Source organism: Silurus aristotelis, assembly GCF_946808225.1.
Source record: "Silurus aristotelis genome assembly, chromosome: 17".
Lineage (NCBI taxonomy): Eukaryota > Metazoa > Chordata > Actinopteri > Siluriformes > Siluridae > Silurus > Silurus aristotelis.
In genome coordinates, this window is record NC_139590.1 from 9,457,277 (window position 1) to 9,477,526 (window position 20,250).

Below are 20,250 nucleotides of genomic sequence, written 5' to 3' on the forward strand. Positions count from 1 at the left end.
TAGATGTCCATCCCTGGCTATCTTTAAGCAACAGTTGAGGACCTACCTCTTCCTGAAAAACTTTCCAAGTTTGCATTGTAGAATTCAAAAGTTATATTTATATTAAGTTTGTAATCTTGCACACTTTTGTACGTCGCTCTGGACAAGGGTGTCTGCTAAATGCAGCAAATGTAAATGTGTATATACATATATATATGGTTAGAGTGCACTAGTCTGAGCTCACCAACTGAGTCTGTAGCAAACTGCACAAGCTCAAAGATGTTTGTGTGGATTTGATACCTGGTTTTTTTTTTCATTCCACAATGACTGACATGATAAGAAATTGATTTGGTCGCAGATACATTAGGAAGGACATTTACAAGATGGACTTTTCAAGAAAAGTTGTTTTTTTATGAACCATTTGCGTTTTCTTTCCTGAAGAACGCACAATTTACTATGACTTTAAATCCTGTAATGCACAGAAAAAAATCCACTAAAATGCACAAAGAAGGGTCATTTTATAAGAGTAATAATGATACTTGTGTTAGAGATGTATGTGGGTGGCACAGCTGTAACTGCAGTGAAAGGAGACTTGTTGAAATGTCTTCATTGGGTTTCTTGCTTTAGTAATAGCATTTATTCTCAGTGTATGAGATACCTGTATGTGAAGCCATGCTCTGGTATACTGCATTTCTATACAATATTGACTGTTTCTATAGCTATGGTGTCATAATAATGGTATTAAAAGGTGGATTGATCCCTGAAGCTCCCTATCCTGCACATCTCTAATTATCCGATTCCTGCCAGTGTGGCCATGCTTGCAGGTTACTGTATACACGATTACATAAGTGTTTCTAATCCATTAACAATCACGTAATTACAAAGATGCCTTATGAAGATGTTGCTTAGATTCTTCCGAATATGCATAAGTTAAGCCTTTGAGTTATTCTAATAAATAAGCAGCAGATGACTCCATGTGACACTTTACGCTCAGCTGAAATTACATTTTTGTGAATTTGTGATAAAAGATTTACAAGCAGAAATAAAACAGAAGACATTGGCAATATTTATGCCATGGCAACATATAAAATCAACCCTTTTCCGGGTTTGGTTTTGGGCCTAAGCTGTAAGAGAAACTTTAAACTAAAAACATATTTATTGCATGTTTATTGCATGAAAGAATTGATTCACTCAGTACAATTTTGGTTTAGTAAAAACATCTTAACCCTGTGACTTCCATCCTTGAAGAAATAATTGCATCCTTGATCCTGCTTTTGTGCATACACCTAAACATTATTTTACTAATTTACTTTAATGTTCTAGGTCACTCTGGTGTTTCTATTTGCTACATATCCACCAGAACCATTGTTATTAGCTGATGTAGCTGTTCGTCCTTCTTTACAGTCCCCAATAAGCTGAATTTTTTTGCACCTACAAACTCACGTGACATGATAATTAAACTGTGTGGAAACAAAGGAAACAGTGCAGCTATTGCAGCATTGCTAAATCCATTACATTTTCATCTTGAGTTGTAACAAGTGTCGAACATGACACAAATTTTACACATCATCAGATAAGAGTGCGGCTGAGGTCAGAAAAAAAAAAAGCATACTTTATGGGGAAATATATAGATTTATAAATCTATAAAGATTTAAAAAAAATCAAGGGGCAGGTAAGTTTATTTGTAATTAATACCGATTAGGATCAGATGGAAAAATCACTGTATCTTAAAAACAAACAAATTTTTACACAAGGCAGTCTGCCTTTACATGGCTTTCCTACATGTTAGCTTTTTAACTGTGAGCTTTAGCAAAACAAATATCAGCCAGATCAATACTTTGGAATGCCAGGTTAATAAGAGCGCAGTAGAGTCTACAATTGATTATGAAATCCCTCTTGCTGTTGATTTTGAGCGTCTTTGTCGATGAAGTGCTGCTTTACGAGGTGAAGCTGAAGAGACCTGGCTACAGTGAAGCTCTGGTCACAAATAGAGCAGTTGTATCGCTCATCGTAATGTTTTCGTTGGTGTTTCTTCAGCGTGTGGCTGTCGCTGAAGCTGCGCTCGCAGTGGGCACACCGGTATGGCCTCTCTCCTGTGTGAATGCGCATGTGTCGCCGCAGGTTGCTCCTCTGGCTGAAGCTCTTGGAGCACCAGGTGCATAAATAGGGCCTCTCTCCTGTATGTGTGCGCAAGTGGCGCCGAAGATCAGCTGATTGGTAGAAGCCTTTGCCGCACCAATTGCAGCCAAAAGCTCGCTCGTGAGCTTGCTGGTGCGTCTGTAGGTTTTTCAGTTCTGTGAACGACTTCCGGCAATGTGAACATTTATACAGCACTTCACCGCACACCTCATTACTTACATCTCCTACTTCCATCACCTCGTTCTGCTGAGTCGTGTTTTGTGACTCTCCTCTCTCTGTTTCGTCCGCGATCAACGCGTTATGGCTGCCTGTACCAGGACTGAGCATGCTCTGAGAGGAGGATTCAGGACTGTACAAATGGGCTGAGTCTGTAGGAAGGTCAGTGTCTGGTAATAATACTGGAATTTGTTTCTCTTCAGGTTCAAGCTTCACCCTGTGCAGTTTTACAACAGGCAACAACTTTTCTTGAACGTTATTTTTATCTGTGTTTTCAGAAGGAGGATTCTCTGTGCACAAGTCCACATTGACCCGTTTCACCTCAGGGTCTGGGTCTTTTTTGCAAATTGGTACCAGGTCTAATATCTGTGGCCTATTTGTCCCATTTGAACCTTCGCTCTGCACTTGGTTCTGGTTCAGCTCTTGGGATTCAGCTTGTTCTTCTAGGCTCGAGCCACACTCCTGTTGATCACATGAAGAGATTTCTTCGTAGGCAGATTTGGAGGACCTATGGACCGGGTCTGGACAGTGAAAAGAAACAAATATGTATAGATATTATTTTAACTAGGGGTATAGATAATATATATATATATATATATATATATATATATATATATATAAATAAGCAACAAACTCTGGGATATCCTTTGTAGCTGTTATTTACAATCAAAATACAGTGTGGTTTCTACTACACAACATTTATTTATTTATTTATTTATTTTTACATACACTTCCGGTTAGCGGGTATTCTGCTTGTCCTTTTGAAACAAGAGCACTCTCTTTCTAGATATTTTTCATTTTGTATGACTTTGTATGATAAATTTGTGTAATATTATGTACAACAGCCAAATTAAGGAAAAAGGCACCTTGTTTATATTCCCCTCCTCAATACTCAGAGCAATTCAAATGCAATGTTTATTCGAAGATGATAATTTGTTTACTTATATATTTCACACTGGATCCAGAGAATGCATTTTTGCCATTTAAACCCATTTAAGGCGGAGGGGTGCTTGACTTCATCAAGGATGTGACTGTACTGTACTCCTCATTATGGTTGTTATGGACAGGATATCAAGACAGAGGCAAGCCTGGAAAAGCTTTGAGTATGGCAAGCTTCAAGACCCTATTGTTTGCAACAGGTGTCCTTTTGACATCATGCTAAATGGACCTCTGAGAAGTAAAGCAGCGGTGATGAAAGTCAGCACTGCCAAATCACAGCTTTTTCCCCAGAAATGAGTGGGATGCCTCAATGAAGTGAGATGAAAACGGAGATGAAAACAAAAAAGAATGTGAGATGGAGAAAGAATGGGTCAGCAGCAACAGTGTTGCCATTGTACAGCAAGAACTCAATTTGAAGACAAATGTCTTTATTTAATGGTACATTTACATTTCTATACTAATGAGCTCAGGGAAGTGAATGGATGAATAAACCAGGAACAGGTGGTGAAAATTAGGTTACTCTGCAGGGGTTACTGGGTTTACTCTGGGTAATAAGCCAGGAGCACCTTGATGAACATCTAGGGAGAGAACCAAGATGTGGTGGCTTTGGAAAGAGGCTTCTTGGTCATCTCCTGGTAGAGCTGAAACAGGCAAAAACAACTGGAATTTGTTTTACCTGTTTGAGAGATTGTGTCCCAGTTGGCATGGGAACACCTGGTGATGCTCAAACAGAAACAGGAATCTGGGTTCTGGGACTGGAAAACTTTGGGCTGACGTTTTCAGCCTTCTCAACATTGCCAAAAATGATGGAATTAGCAGTAGATGCTAATTGCTAAAAATAAAACAGTTGCTTCTGCTTTTACTTAGCTCCATGTCTTTAGAGAGTAAAACAATGCATTTGTCAAGGAGCTAAGTCTTACAATAGCTTGGACACACATTGGATTCTTCAAATGTGTGACCCTGAAGTTAGGTGTAGGGGGTTTGATCTGGTTTTGGATCATAATAAGAACTCGAATATCAAAAAGCTCCAAAGAGAAATACATAGATACTGCATATAAGATAAAACAAAAAAAAAAAAAAAAACTTCCCTCCAACTAAGCTGTAACTCTATAAATTATTAGAAAGACTGCAGTAGTAGGACAAAGATGCTGAATAAGCTCTCATGCTTTGGGAAATCAGTCAGCCCTACACCATTATGGGCTATGAATGTCAAGAGCGAGCTTAAAATGTCATTTAGAAGCCGATGGAAATTGAATAAGAGTGGGAAATTATCCTCCTCCTTTTTCCCCAGTAAGGGGTTGCTAAAAGAGTTCTCATGGAGATGAGGCTCACATAAAGACACAGCAGGAACCTTGGTCACCAGGGCGGTTGCCAGGTCAGTCAAAATCCCCTCTGTTTTTTTTCCTTAAATATAGCAATAAAAACAGCTCACTCAACACAACATTAAGCATATAGTCTGGTCTACAAATGTAACTTAATTCAACTTCATTTTAATTTACAAAATCACATTAGCAACCTATCCTACTACAACTTGCATTTTTCAGCATAGTTTAAACACATTACATTGTGGCCAGTTTCTTTTTTTTTCTTTTACTTTAAATGTTACACTTTAGTTAATATTTGGTTTAATTAAACAATTTCTTGAGCCATGTTTAGAATTAGGAAGTGCCACAAAGCTGAAATAAAAATCTGAAATATATAATAAACATTTATCTAATCTCCGTCTGTAAACCCTTCCTTGGTGTATTTTTAAAGATCATATGAAAAGGTCTGGGCACACCAGGCCAAAACAACATATTTTTACATAAAAAAATTTGTAAGCGAAACATTCTGCAGCAAACTATGTTTATTATTAAATTATTATTAAATCATTGTATAAAAAATTTATTTGCAATATAAGAAGAATGTGAAAAATCAACAACAACAAAAAAAAGAAAACAATTATATGTACCCCGTTATCCAGGTCAAAGGTTTCATTAGCAATCATCTGTCCAAAGCTTTCGTATGTAAATCTTTTGACTGTTCAGCAACACTTCACTCAATAACAATGGGATCCTCTACACAGTTGACTGAGGATCTGAAAATGAATCTTACCAATACCCACAAAGCAGGGGGAAGCTATAAAAAAAGATACCAAAGTGCTTCCAGCTCACAATTTCCACTGTCTAAAACGTCATTAAGAAATTTTGGGGGAATTTAGGAAATCATTTAGGGAAAATGTGGAAGTCAAGGCAGAATCTGCAAGACCAAGAAAGCTCTCAGATAGAAATGGCTCTCTGCTGGGGAAAAAAGCAAAGCAAAATTTCGCAGAATAGTTTCACATAATGACGTGGAGGACAGATGAAAGTGTAGATGTAAAAAATATAAAAACACAAACACAAATTAATTAGACAAAGAAACCATATCATGGAACTTATGTAAGCAATCAACATGTTGACTTTGTAATGAGGCCACAGGTCAGGTTTACACATTTTAAGTGATACACATTCACACATGATTAGCTTTTGTGGCCTCTATACAAGTCCTATATACAGTATCTTACTTAAGTCCGCAACCATTTTTGTAGATCTTCTCAATGGACAATATTGTAGAAATTAAACTTGGCTATATTTTACGAGTAGTCAATGTGCAGCTTGTATAGCAGTATAGATTTAGTGTCTTCTGAAAACAACTCAACATTCAGCTATTATTGTCATTATTGCTGGCAATAAAAAGTGAGTACACCCTAGGTGATAATCATATGACCTATTTATGATGTTCATGGTTTCATGTTCACAATTCTCTCATACTGATCACTGGATGTTCAATATGGCACCTAATGGCAAAGAACTCTCTGAGAATTTGAGAATTAGAATTGTTGCTCTCCACAAAGATGGCCGAGGCTATAAAGAAGATACATTAGGGTAACACCCTAAAACTGAGTTACAGTAATGTGGTCAGTGTTACATAGAGGTTTTCCAAGACGGGTTCCACTCGAAACAGGCCTCGCAAGAGTCGATCAAAGATGTTTGGTCCTCATGCTGTGCATCAGGTGCAGAAGATGGCTTAAAAAGACGAACGCATGAGTGCTGCCAGCAAGCAGAAGGTCCACTTGTCAGTGCTCATACCAAAAGGTGGCTCACAAGAAATCCTGCAAACATTTTGCCGAAGACGACCTGTCAACGAGCATGAATTACTGGAACCATGTCCTGTGGGCCGATGAGACTAAGATAAACCTTTTTGGCTCAGATGGTGTCCATCATGTGTGGTGATTCCCTAATGAGGAGTACTAAGAAAATTGTGTCTTGCCTATGGTCAAGCATGGTGGTGGTAGCATAATGGTCTGGTGCTGCTGGTACTGGGAAGCTGCGGTTTATTGAAGGAAACATGGATTCCAACATGAACATGAAGGTGACGGTGTGTCCAAGTATGTCTCCAGACCTGAACCCTATTGAGCACCTGTGGGGCATCCTCAAGCAGAAAGTCCCCTGTGTCTAACATCTAGCAGCTCTGTGATGTCATTATGGAGGTGAGAAAGAGGATTCCAGCAACAACCTGTTAAACTCCATGCTCAGGAGGATTAAGGCAGAGTTGGGTGTCAAAAGGACAGCAAATCTATACTGCTATCCAAGCTGCACATTGACTACTCTAAAATATAGTTTAATTTGCTGAAATGTGAGGGGTGTACTCAATTTTGTGAGACACTGTATAATCACTAATCATGTGTGAATTTGAACATGTAAAACTTACCTGTGGTTTCATGACCAAGTCAACATGTAAAGTATAAAGTGAATAAACCAGAGACTTTTTGGAACCTATTTGTGGTGACTGGTAGAGCAAAAATTTACCTCTCAGATTCTTGGAAAAACTAGTGACATTTGATGGAAGGAACACATTTGCAACTGTGAAGCTTGACAGCAGTCATGTTAATTATTTGAGGCTGTGTGGCAGCCAGTGGTGCCAGAAACAACAGATAGATGGAAAAATGGATTTCAGTGAATGTCAGCAAATTGTGGAAGCAATTATGACACAGTCCATTAAATTGTGTCAAGATGTACTTTTAACTCTTGTAAGAAAGCTGAAGCTTTTAGAGTGGCCTTCACAATTCCCTGACCTGAACACACGGTCATCTTAAATATGCTGGATATGCAAGTTGAATCCATTTAGAACTAGAGCAGGGAACACTGGTTGAAATTTCTAGAAAATTCTTAGCTGGCTGCATAAAGTGTTTCTAAGCTCTAACATCTACCAAAAGGTTAGTCATAGACTTTTGCACATGCCACAATTGCTCTTTATTCCATTATATTTAAACACATATTAAATATGAACTAGGTTAATTATCATGTGGTGTGCAGCAATTAAAAAAAAAAAAATCTGCACTGAGGTTGTGTTTACTTTTTTTTTTAAATGGAAAAATCAACAAAATATTTAATTTGGCCAGGGTTTCCAAAATGTATGCAATTTTACCTTCATATGAGGGCTGTCAAATGCTGTCAGTGTTGAAATTGATTTTTCCATTAAATCTAATTTACATGGATTGTATACAATCTAAGCCTTGGCAATACATTTATTAAATGTGTTGTTATTCAGGAAAGAAAAAAATGCATTATTCACTTTTTTGTATAAAAAAAAAAAAAATAAAAATGGGAACATTTATGGAAGGAGATCATAAAATGAGAGGCTAGTGAGGGAATGTATGTTTATAGCTCCTAGAGTGAAAGGAATAACAGGAATTAATCTCATAATTTTCCACCACGTTGAATGCTAATATTAAAGAGGATAGTGTCGTTCATAACGAAATTGAATTTGCAAAACTCAACAAGGTTGAAACAAATATAGAATATACTTTTACCGAAAAATACCTAATTTTTCCTAATTCTTGACAGTTACGCATTGTAATAAAACCGGTACTGAGTTTTGAATGCAGGGTACTTTTATATTTTAAGAATAACGAGTCGCGTTATTTTGACGAGCGCTGCGAAATCACGTGACACAAACAGAACGCTGTGATTGGCTCACTGCAGTCGGAGTGCGCGAGCCCCGTTGCAGTTGAGTCCGTTGGGATCTGAGCCAGATCTGACGCTTTTTTTTTTTTTGCACCGCACATGCTGCGTCTTTTCCACCGGTTCCCTGCTGTAACGCACGCCGCGGGACACGTGCACGCCACTGGCTGCTCGCGGTGTAGCCTTTACCTGCAGTGAGCAGCTCTCGGACCTGCTGTCTGAGGATTTCGTTTTCCAGGCGCGTCTGCGCGGTCTCTGTGCGGTACTCCGTTACCGTGGCTTCCACCGCCTCCAGGATCTCCCGAACAGCCACAGCCAGGCGCTCCATTAAATACGAATTTAACATCTCTAACTTCGACATGTCGCTTAGTTCAGGCTGAAGGCTACACCACGCTGAATCCTTGTGTGCCTCTGTGTCAGCTAGAGGCTTCACTCACTGAATCACTTCCGGCTGTCAGTAGAATGAATTTGTAGCCTACAGAGGAGAGTAGTCAACCACCAGGGGGCGAAATAGAGCCGAGCTGCTATAAAAAAAAATAAGCCACATAAAAGAAATAAACAATAAAATAAATATTTATTTATATGTTTTCTAAACAGACTACCCAATATTTGCATGGACTCTATAGTTCTAGCATTTTCACTATAGATCTAGTATCATACTCTGTAGTTTGAGCACACAGTTCACTATAGATCCAGCATTGTTTTGTTCCTGTATTTATTTCACTATAGCTCCAGCATTGTTCTCTTTAGTTCCCACATTTAGTTCGCTGTGGTTCCTGCATCATTCTTTATAGTTCTCGCATATAGTTTCACCATTGTTTTCTATAGTTCTCACAAACATTTCATACTTTGCTGAAACTAAGAAGTCAAAATATGTTTCAGCAACAAAACATGTTCATGAAGATGTTTTGAAAAGTTGGAGTGAAAGAATTTACACAGAGCCCTGTAGTAAACTGATCACACTTGGGATGAATGATCAAACCCAGTGTGCACCAGGCCTCATTGCCTGACCTCAGGTATACTCTTGTGGCTGAATGGGCTCTTATTGGTTTGCATTGAGCCCAAGCAGATCAGGATAAACTTTAAAATATCACAGAATTAGACTGGTTTTGTTGTATGAGACTTGGGCAGAAGTAGAGAGGTAGACTCTCAGAGATAAATGGAGAGTTTGACATGTGAGAGTAATTGTTCTATATCTACCCCAGGCTTCCACTTCCACATAGTCTTCTGTTCCTATTACTGTCAGACTGGAGGCCTGTAGCGTGCCGAACACAAAGGCAGGGACACAAGCTCTCCCACTTATATCAGATTCATTGATTGGGTAATTTGATTAAAATGTATAATTAAATCCCCCTAGGTTAATTTATTTGTGCTCTCAGGCAGCTTGTTTATCTCCACTATCCCTCTGTGACATTTTCTAATCAGTGGTAATTTCTCTCTGCTTTTCTCTCTCTCTCTCTCTCTCTCTCTCTCTCTCTCTCTCTCTCTCTCTCTCTCTCTCTCTTGTCTGATGGAGAACATATCAACAGCAAAAACCTGGTTGTCACAGTGCTACACTATGTTGAAAAATCAACAGACCACCATAAACATATTGACTGACTGTATTGGAAATGGTAATGAAGATAAAGTGGGAGCGAAAGCACTTGGAGATTGGTAGAGCGGGGGAAAATCTCTTGCTGCAAATCTGATGAAACGCAAAAGAAAAACATATATGCCAAAGATCTCTAAAGGATATATAGATAATAGGTTTTACAAAATGAAAAAAAGGGCTGTAGGATTAAGTGGGGTTTGGTGTTGTTAATCATCATACATGTAAAAACAAGCTCTTCTGCTTAAACCTATTTATTATTATTGGGGGCTACCATTTTTTTTTTAAATAGACTCTTAACAGGACTCTGTGTATATTGAGCAGTCTCACAATTGGACAATGTAGGATGAAAAGTTTGAAATCTATTGTCACATCTGACTCTTAGCTGAAAGTTTATCATGCTTGTACTGTCTCTTTATTTTTCTGTTTATCCATAGTTCAGTGATCTTATGCATATTATTTTAAAATGTATGTCATACAGGTTTTCCGCTGTAGATGTGCACCTATTGTGTGTACTAGCAGTATAAAGCTTTTTATTTTTCGTGAGTATAAATCTGTTCTTTTTTCCACCCTCTTCCTTCTCTGACTGTCTATCATGCATTTTCATTCCCTCAACACCCCCCAACCACACACACACAAACCCATTTCCAGCCACACTGGCAAAATCTTTTAATTATTCATGTGGTTCTAAAATTTAACTGAGGGACATATTTTTCTAACACACAACAGTCAGAGTGCACTCCCTTTGCACATCTACATTTTCTCAGTCCCTCACTTCTTTCTGCTCCTTACCAACCGTTGCCCTGGCAACTGAAACATCCTGGAAGTGAATGATGTAGTGGGAATATAAAAAGGAGTGAGAGAGAAAGAGAAAGAGAGAATGAGAAAGATAAAGATAGAGAGGGAGAAAGAGAGAAAAAGAGATGAAATAAGATAGAGCTTTTTTTACTGCATGGACAATCTTTGTGTCAGGGATCCACCAGCCACACCTTCACCTATCACTCCAAGCAGCTCTCCCACTTACTAATCAGCTACACCTGGCCCTCATCAGTTCCCATGCTACATTTTTAGTAAATTGTCCAGTTAATACTAACAGTTGATACAAACTGACTAAAAGCAACTGTAAGACAAACAGGCTTTTATTACAGTGAAAGTTGCTGGTAAATGATTTTACCTGATCTTTCAGGCAAATCAAATGTGTTTGCCCAAGCCTGTTTTGCTTGTCCTGCTTTAATACAGTAACTATTTTTTTATTAAGTAGAAACACATTTTCAAAGTATGCATTCAACCTGGAAAATGCATCTCAAAATGACTTATTAGCAATTGAAAAAAATCTTAAATATAGTAAAATATATATGATCTAGATGTACTTATTAACAACTTTATCGTTATTTTGCTGCATGTCCTACTGATTGTGTGTGACCAAAGAAATGTGAATGTGCCTGAACAATTTTAAGCTTAATTAGAAATAAAAGTAGCTGTCAACAGAATAGGAATTTCCTGCATGTGTGTGTGTGTATATATATATATATATAATATATATATTTCTTTTAGTTGTTTTCAGAGTGCAAAACAGAACAACGCAATATCACCAACCTAATCTCCTGTTTGGCCACAGGAAAAAACATCTGTAGCTTACGTATGACGCTGCATCGCAATGATTTGAGAGCACTTCCGCGTTGTCCACGCTCTAAATCACAGGTCGAAACCCCAGGTCCTTCATGTGAGTGAGATCGACATCTCCATGCAAGGACCGCTAACTGCTCTGATCGAGCTGATATCAACCAATCGTCGATATAGTGAAGTAGATATAGTGAGTTCGTGAAGTTTAGGGACCAGGGTATAGCGGGGGCAGGGAGGAACACACAACCGGAAAGTGTATTTTGCTTTTTTCGAAGGCTTAATGTTTGAAAAACAATAGACCAACAATTGACACAAATACACACAGAGTGTTTCATGAACAAACAAAAGCTGGCACCGGCTTCACTCCATGTGCTTTTTATAGCTTCCTGGTCGTGACATCACCCCGCCAGTGACGCCGCACCTTCCATTGATTCAGAGTGTGGACAACGCGGAAGCGTTCCCAAATCGTTGCGACGCAGCTCGAGTTCCTGAATGGGAACCCCTGATAGCCTGGATATGTTTACTGCTAGTAACAGATGCTTTGGATTTCCATAATTTCTTAAGCACAGTATTTCAATACTTACCAGGCTCACAAATGTTCTGATTGACTGTATACATGTAAACCGTCTCACGGGGTGTTTATATTCCAGACAACACAGATGTGCCACTAATGAGGAAGTGTTTATTCACAACGCTCACCAAAACATTATTAGTATCAGTCAGGACTGAAACAAGATCAATACATAGGGCTCTATCAAAGGCCTTGTTTTATATACTGTGTACATCACGTGTCAGTTTAAAAGCAATCCATTAAGGCATGCACAGGCAAGTCTGCACAGAGTCAGGATTATAGAAGCAGTAGGGCTCGTCATAATGCAAGAAACATTCATTTAATAAAGAGAAAATAAGCATCAACCTCTGGCACTAGTGGCTTACCCAACATAAGGGTGAGATAATGCAGTGAAGGAAAGTGCATTCACTGAACAAGAATGACAAAAAGAACTGGCATATAGTGCTTTTTTTTTTAACATGGTCCTTTAAAAATACATATTTTAGTCAGCTAGAAATGAATGGACTTGGAGAACTGGTGAAATAAAAAAAAAATTCAGAGATTGATACTCTTTAAGCTGGTGTCACTAAAAAAATGTAATGAATCCTCCTTTTGAATGTCACTAAGCAGCACGTGGATTCTGTAATAAACTGTGTAAAAACGTGAGGTCAAAGTTCACACCTCAGAAATGTACCAGTAAAACCTGACAGCCAAACAACTGACTGCAAAGCATGGTGCATATACAGTATATAGTACATTTATATATAGTCCACTCAGAGGCAATGATTCTGAAGTACATAACCATAAAAATGTTTTAACGATAAATATAGTATAACAATAAAATGCATGAAATCACTGTAGTGATAACAGTCAAGAAATTGCATTACTAATAAACTAATATTTGCTGAAGTGTAACGCATAGGCAGAAGGTAGCGATACAAATATATACATAGAAATATGTACAATCGTGTATATATACAGTAGGAAAGCTAGCAGTGCAGGCAGAGTAAATATCTTTAGCCAGTTAAAGCATTTCAAGAGAAACAGAAACGAAGCCAAGGTTCTTACATTGCTGTGCAGTATGTTTCGTAATAATGCTAAAAAAAAAATGCGAGGCATGCTACAGGTTATCGATATTTTAGGGAAGCAAAAGAAGTGGACACATTTGGTGTACAATTGAAATCATAATAGAGGTTGCAATTGTTATGTCAAATGCAGCAACAGTTTCAGTCCTACACAGTTTCTGTCAGTTCAATTCATTACCAGTAACACCATATTTTGTACATGCACTTTAAAGATTTTGTCCACCAATAAGATGGAACAAAAAAGTGGGGTCCCTGAACACTGTGTGCTAATGTAGAAAGTACTTAGGTCTCAAATGACCTCCAAGTTGCACTCAAGCCTAGTCTTAGATCTAGTTCATTGGTTCTGAAAGACAAAAGTCCAGATTGTTTGCCTTTACACACTGTCAGGTGCTCTCTCTAGTGCCACCTCGCCCTCAAGTGGACAAAACCTCATTTGTGCAGCTTTCAAACCAAGGCTCTCTCTGCTTTCCTGCACCCAGCATGGGGTCATGGTGCTTAACAATGCTGTAAACCTTTTTTTGTATCTCGTATCACATATATATAAATTGCTACAAAACTGAAGGCCTTGCCTTCGGAAAACCTTCACAAAAGATCTAAAAAAAAAACCTCCCATTACTTCCTTTTGGCTTTTTTGTCAAAAAAAATAAAATAAAAACATTACGCTGTAAACATCTATCATGTAAAACGGGGTCTTGGAATATTTCTTTTCAACAGTTGTGTGAGTTCATTTAGGAAATATACTTAGACTCACCCATGAGACATACATTAATACAATGTATATAAAATGAGAAGGTATGGTTAAATGCCACAAATGGTTAAATGGGACTGGGATATTATGATTACCTCAGATTACCATTATCTCTTCCTGTGCTCTCTCTCTCTCTCTCTCTCTCTCTCTCTCTCTCTCTCTCTCTCTCTCTCTCTCTATTTCTCTCTTTTTGTCACACACACACACACACACACACACACACACACACACACACACACACACACACACACACACACACAATCTTCACAAATATCCTCTGATTTAAATAGATAAAAAGCTAGCTTTCAGAGACTTGGCACAGATTCTGTTTTGGCAAAGCAACCCAAAACAGAAGTGTCACACTGGTAAGTGACAGAAAGCGAGTCAATCAAGGGAATAGATCCAGCTTTGTTGATTTTGCATTAATGTGATGGCATTTTGCAGGCTGATACTGGTCTTGTAAACATTAAGATACACAAACTAAAAAAAGGCAAGATGGCTAACTTCGCACTAATTTCTCTTCACATGGTTGCACTGGTAGTCTAGTAAGTCTAGGAAATGGAAAGAAAAGGGGGAAAAGGGTGCAGGGGGAATACCGCATAACCCCCTCCCTTGTAAAACACACACACACATACATGCTCACAAAACACAACCAATCAGAAGGCGTGTTTGCATCCTTCTCTACTGCAATTCCTTGCATCTCTCCATCTCTAGAGTATCTTTTCATCAGCAGTTTGCCACCTCCCTCTCATCCTCCCTCCCTCTTTCATCTCTCTGTCTGTGTGAAACAAAGGACTGCAGCCCAGTTCAGCCTTGCTACCCCCCCCAACACTGACCCCCACCATCAATGCGCTTTAGTTACTGCCATCCAGAAAGGTGAAGTCTGTGCTGTTTGTGTGCATGTTCACCTGCAATTGTTTCTTTCACAAAGCCACCTCTGATAATGTGCCAAGCATTCCTTTGTGGACAGAAATACATAAGAAGAAACCAGAGCAGGAGACACACTGTAGGAGTGCGCATGCTAGTTTTTTTTTTTTTTTTTTATCATCTTGTACCTTTGGGATTTCGATCGTGTCTAAGTGGAGAATGCTGGATGGAGATTCGGCTTGCTGGTTTCATCAGATACTTATCCCGTTCCTGTTTTTGTTGCTGTTTGTACTTCATCATGCACATTTCAGTAATTGCCTTTTCTGCCATCAATCTACATTCGGTTTAATATTAGCTATGAATCGTTATCTATGAATCTGATGCCATTACCCAGAAAGTGTGTAAGTTTGGTAGCAGAGAAACAGTTCATCTTTTGTGTATTCTCTTCAGTGCCTTTATCAAACATTTTGTTTTATTCTGTCCTCTTTTTCTTCCTCTCTTTAACACACACAGACACACACACACACACACACACACACACACACACACACACACACACACACACACACACACACACACAGAAAGGACTTTTCGACAGGAAATGAGATCATTCTGAATGCATCTTTGCTGACATCATTTTAAAATCAATTAGTCCTTTTTGCTGAAAAAAAAAAAAAAACACCATACAACATGCATGTTACAATTCAGCTGGCTTTAGTCATTTATACCTCCTTTCAAAATGCTGGGGAATCTTCACTCCTGAATTTGCTTACTGATGAAAAGGGGATGTTTGGTCACAGGAGCTTTATATAGAGTAGAAAAGAATCGAAAAATAAATCTCGAGGTGCTTCAGTAATATGTAGAAATGCAGGATGAGAGGAGGACAATGGTCATCATTGATCAGTTAGTTGGTCTGAAATTCCTTCTTGGTCTGATTGCCATTGCAACCCTCAAGACTTTAATATCACTGAAACAGATGGAAGGAGGTTTGTTTTATATATAATGAATAATAGCACCGAGCTCTAAACAAAAATAAATGGCAAGAATATGGTTAATAATCTTAGAAAGAGTGTTTTGAAGACTTTCCAATGCATCAGCTCACAACATAGCCTATACTTATAAATTAAGCTGTTCAAAATGCTGAATTTTATTAAATGACAAGATTAATAGTTTATGGGAAACTCACATCCCCAATTGATGACAATGGTGGCAGTAATGATGAGAACTCCACCCACAAGAGAAACGATTGAGAGGATCTTTGCATTGCGGCCGAGACGCCGTGCTCCATCAACGTTCCCTTGTTGCAGACTATACCGAGACTGAGGATGAGAACATGAGAAAAGATTAGGTAAGAAATATAAGAATACAAAAAATGTAAGCTGGACTAATATCAAAGACATATTTGATTAATATTCTGAAAAAAAATAATAATAATAATAATGGCACATTAACCATATAAGCAACATGGAATATTAATCATTTCTCATGAAATGAATCAAGAATGCTAATCGATACAACATTATACAGAATTATACCATAACAGAGAAGGTCAAGCCGACAATGTTGATGGGCCACAGAGGGCAGAAGCAGGCAAGTATGGCCAGGATAAGATAATCATTGGGTTTGGTGCCATCTCCTCCACTCTCAGTAAGAACACTGGGCTGGCGGCTGAGAGAGGGCCGAGGCGACCCAGCATGGCTAATCGAACCTGAGCGGCTGCCGAGACGGGCATGGCCATTAGCATGAGCATGGCCAGACTTAGCTTGATGATTACGAGGGGGAGAAGATCGGGAAGATGTAGGAGGAGAGGCACCTACAGCATTAGGGCAGACCCCATTACCTGTGAAGGGAAATAGAAAAAAGCTGTAAAGGGAGATAGAAAAATAGGAATTGTTGATAAGAGAAGATATTTGCTGTGTCATGCCAAATATTCAGCATGTTAGAAGCAACATTTGGTAGAGGGACAGTTTGATAAAGAGGGAAAAAACGATGAAACGATGAAAATGACCAAAATTTACACGGATCAACGAAAAGGTTTATTTTATGTTTAGGTTTAGTACATCATAGGGTAACTGGGGTTCTCAGTAACTGATGTAAAGAAGGGGCATGCAATAATTGTGGTCTTTACTTGTTTCCAACTTTTCATCGATGGTGGTCAGGTGTTCTGTGGCCAGGCCATTCATCTGTACTGAGCTTTCTGGAGCAAGAGTGTACTCTGAGTCAGTGGGTGGATCCTGATGCTCAGTCTTCACTGGCTGAGTGGATATGGGGGTCTGGTCAGCCCTGTCATCAGGTGGTTGATTGGGCAGTTGTTCAGGTTGTTGCTGCTCTTCTTCCTGCTCTACACTTATTTCAGTAGTTGGTGCATTGGTGTCCATGTTCAGTGCCATCTTGAAGATGCAGAACTTCCAAAACGTCCAATTTGTTTTTAAACTAGTTTACAATGCTCTGGTATGATATGTTTTCTGACAGAACTGTGGAAAAGAATAAAAAAAATGTGAATGCGTTGAAACTTTTGAATGTTAAATTTCCTGAAAATATTTTCTGACGATGATCTTAAACTCTGGATATTGAATGTAAAAGGCAGTAGACCGTTTTGAGGCTGTGGGTTTATGGGCAATACTGCGTCAAAGACTGCCATTTAACAAACAAATCGGTATATGAGGAAAGCGAATGATCTGTCTACTGCGCTTTGTTTGTTTTAGGCTTAACAAAGAGGTTTAGAAGGGGAAGGCTTTTCAGTGTTTTATTTTACAATTGCAATTCATCTCACGAGCAGCACGGGCATCTTACAGTTGAAAAGATAGGGAACTAATAAACAGATACTGAGCACAGATCCTAAGCACAGTGAGCCTAGTGAATTGTTCAATTCTATACTGCAAAGGATCTTGGGAAGAAATTGTACCAGACTTTTGGACACCAACCAATACAAACAAACAGTCTACAGGCAAACACACCAGCTTCTTAGCGCCAAAAAGGAACTGGCTTAAAATATATCCATCATAAAACCATAAGGGTTCCCCGTGACTATCACCATCTCTATTAACCATCTTCTCCTCTCCTTCTCCTTATCATCTGTCATGCACAAATTGGTCCCATATTCTGCTCCAGGATCTTTGGTGTGTATGGGAACCCCTGTCTCTTCCCCTTGGCATTTCATAATCCATAAGATCCCTCTGCTGTTTGTGGGGTGAATTGCAGTTTCAACAATGACATTGGTAAGCCTTTCTCTTCACCCACCAGATCCCAGCCTCACTATTACATTTATGTATTCCTAATGAGGAAGGAGGCACATCTGAGCAGCCCAAATCCAAATACGGGTGGAGTTAAATACTGGTCAGAAAAATTAAAAAAAAAAACTGCTTTTATAAGTCATTATTAAACATCTATAAATACGTGTCATCATCACAAACTGCAGCTCTGGGATTACATGTACACTGATAAAGGTCTTACAGTGAAAAACATAGCTGATAGTCTAAACAACTAAAATGTGCATTTGAGAGACCAGTTTGATCTGATTGCATGTCAGGGAATAAGAGGTCCTAATGAAGTAGCTATGCTGCTGATTCAGCTGTTTCTAAGTGTCACTTTATAGACAAGCTTTATTTACTTTGTCTATTTACCAAGTCTCATATACTGTTCTTTAACCTAATATGGCATTATAGTAAAGCCAATGCACCTGCTTCCCCATCAAAAATGTGCTAAGACAATAAAACATGGAGACAGAAAATAGTCTATAGGAGAAGAGACAGCTGGCTGCATCATCCCCCTCATCATCATCATTTTTGTGCGCTAAAAGCAAATAAAAGCAGAGATTGAATCCAGAATTTACTCCTGGACTGCTCGATTGTTAAATGCCGCAGTGAATATTTTTTATTTCAAAAAACATTTAGTTTCTCTCACTAGACAAAGATATTTCTTTGATAATCATCCGAACATGTGATCAGAGCCAAATAGAGGCTCAGTTTTCTTAAATTGTGGTTTGTGATGAGATTCACATTACATACAGGTTTATAAATGATTCATGGCTGTGTGTATAGTCCAAGGGTATATTTAGATAAGGTGTTACCAATCATTTTTCTTCTGAACCCAAAACAGTGCACAATAGAGCTTACCTTATCTCTATTATTGAAATTGCATCAACTTTAGAAATAATATGAATTACCATGTCTGGATAAAACAGTTATTTTCTGATTTGGTTTGGGAACAGACAAAAAGAGGAAAGGATTCATATGACACACCTATCTATTTATCACCTATCTATTTATCTACCTACAAAACTCATTTGAAAATCTAAATGCAAATACAAGAAGAAGCAGCTGTGCACATATGATAAACATAAAATTATTACAAGAAGCAGAAAAATACCATAATTCCTGTTTTTCAGTTTTCTTACTCGCCTGGTAAATCGTGGATGGGGAGACACCTACAGCTTTACACCTACAGCTTTACAGCTCCCCAACACCACTGAGATGCGTTGTCATTGACAACAAGAGTTTAAGATATTTTTTAAAAAAAATGTACATTACCCTACAGCATGTTTATGAAAAAAGCTTACACACCTTACTAAATAAATCACAATCCAGCATTGCACTGTACATTACAGAATACAACTCCATAAATACACGACTGGTGGAGAAGAATGTGGCACAAGTTTCCCTACGTGATATTAGAGAAGCTGTGAATTGTTTCCTACCAGGTGATGAGGTTTTTTTTTCCGAAATTGCTCGAATATTATAAATTGGAGGGAAGAAGTAAAAGCGCGACACACCCACGGTAAGCAAGCCGACAGTACTCCGGCCTCGATGCGCAAAAGGATGAACCGAGAAGCGCGAGACCCACCTTTTTAGTGCGAAGCGTGGAAGAACATTCCAGTGTCCCTTATCATGTTGGGATTTACACAAAAAAAAAAAAAGTAAAAATGTAAAGAAAAACCTGTGCGGAACTTGGCACTGGGGGAGAAGCAGAAATTTGGGATGGTGGGGCGGATGACGACTGGGCTTCTCGGTCAGCACTACACCCACTGCTTTGTGTGTGTGTGTGTGTGTGTGTGTGTGTGAGAGAGAGAGAGTGTGAGAGGAGAGAGAAGAGAGAGAGAGAGAGAGAGAGAGAGAGAGAGAGAGAGAGAGAGAGAGAGAGAGAGAGAGAGAGAGAGATGGTGAGTGCTCGCGTGCACTACAGAAGGTGGTGCGATTGCAACCGACGCGCGCGCGCGTGGACCGAGGCGCCACCTGCACCGACAGTGCTCGCGCTTTCGTCGCCAGATTGTGCAGACCCGTATCTTTGAGCTTCTTCGTCATCATCATCACATAACTGCATTAATGCTTAATTTGATATCTTTTTTTGTGACAAATTTAATAAAGGCCAGTTTCCATTTCAACTGAACTGGGAAATGTTATAGATCTTTAGTATCTTATCTAACTGGGTTTTCTGCACAGTATGTGTGTGTGTGTGTGTGTGTGTGTTTGTGTGTGTGTGTGTGTGTGTGTGTGTGTGTGTGTGTGTGTGTGTGAGAGAGAGCGAGAGAGAGAGAG

The 20,250-nt window shown here is 38.8% G+C and overlaps 2 protein-coding genes across 3 annotated transcripts; both read right to left on the minus strand.

Moving 5' to 3' along the window:
- Positions 1 to 1,129: 1,129 nt before the first annotated feature.
- Positions 1,130 to 9,055, minus strand: LOC310739606 (uncharacterized protein). Its single transcript, XM_083565651.1, has 2 exons — positions 8,445 to 9,055; positions 1,130 to 2,855 (listed from the first exon to the last, which is right to left on the minus strand). Exons 1-2 carry the CDS (start codon positions 8,614 to 8,616, stop codon positions 1,852 to 1,854), a joined length of 1,176 nt encoding a protein of 391 aa, XP_083421777.1. The 5' UTR covers positions 8,617 to 9,055; the 3' UTR covers positions 1,130 to 1,851.
- Positions 9,056 to 12,128: 3,073 nt separating this feature from the next.
- On the minus strand, positions 12,129 to 19,783 carry LOC310739903 (uncharacterized protein). 2 transcript variants are annotated; one of them, XR_014537520.1, is made up of 6 exons: positions 19,559 to 19,783; positions 16,845 to 17,190; positions 16,252 to 16,556; positions 15,903 to 16,035; positions 14,471 to 15,683; positions 12,747 to 14,025 (listed from the first exon to the last, which is right to left on the minus strand). XR_014537520.1 is itself a non-coding variant. In XM_083566155.1 (5 exons), exons 2-5 carry the CDS (start codon positions 17,104 to 17,106, stop codon positions 15,667 to 15,669), a joined length of 717 nt encoding a protein of 238 aa, XP_083422281.1. In that variant the 5' UTR covers positions 17,107 to 17,190; positions 19,559 to 19,783; the 3' UTR covers positions 12,129 to 15,666. The 2 variants fall into 2 exon arrangements, 1 of the variants encoding a protein (XP_083422281.1); XM_083566155.1 differs by having other exon boundaries at positions 12,129 to 15,683.
- Between the last annotated feature and the right edge of the window lie 467 nt (positions 19,784 to 20,250).

Bases quoted from the DNA above. Each gene is read 5' to 3' on its own strand.
- LOC310739606 (XM_083565651.1), bottom strand. From the start codon at position 8,616: ATGTCGAAGTTAGAGATGTTAAATTCGTATTTAATGGAGCGCCTGGCT. The intron at 2,856-8,444 runs GTAAAGGCTACA...TTCACTGTCCAG, and splicing joins CCGAGAGCTGCTCACTGCAG to ACCCGGTCCATAGGTCCTCC.
- LOC310739903 (XM_083566155.1), bottom strand. From the start codon at position 17,106: ATGGCACTGAACATGGACACCAATGCACCAACTACTGAAATAAGTGTA. The intron at 16,557-16,844 runs GTAAAGACCACA...TTCCCTTCACAG, and splicing joins CGATGAAAAGTTGGAAACAA to GTAATGGGGTCTGCCCTAAT. The intron at 16,036-16,251 runs GTATAATTCTGT...TCTCATCCTCAG, and splicing joins GCTTGACCTTCTCTGTTATG to TCTCGGTATAGTCTGCAACA.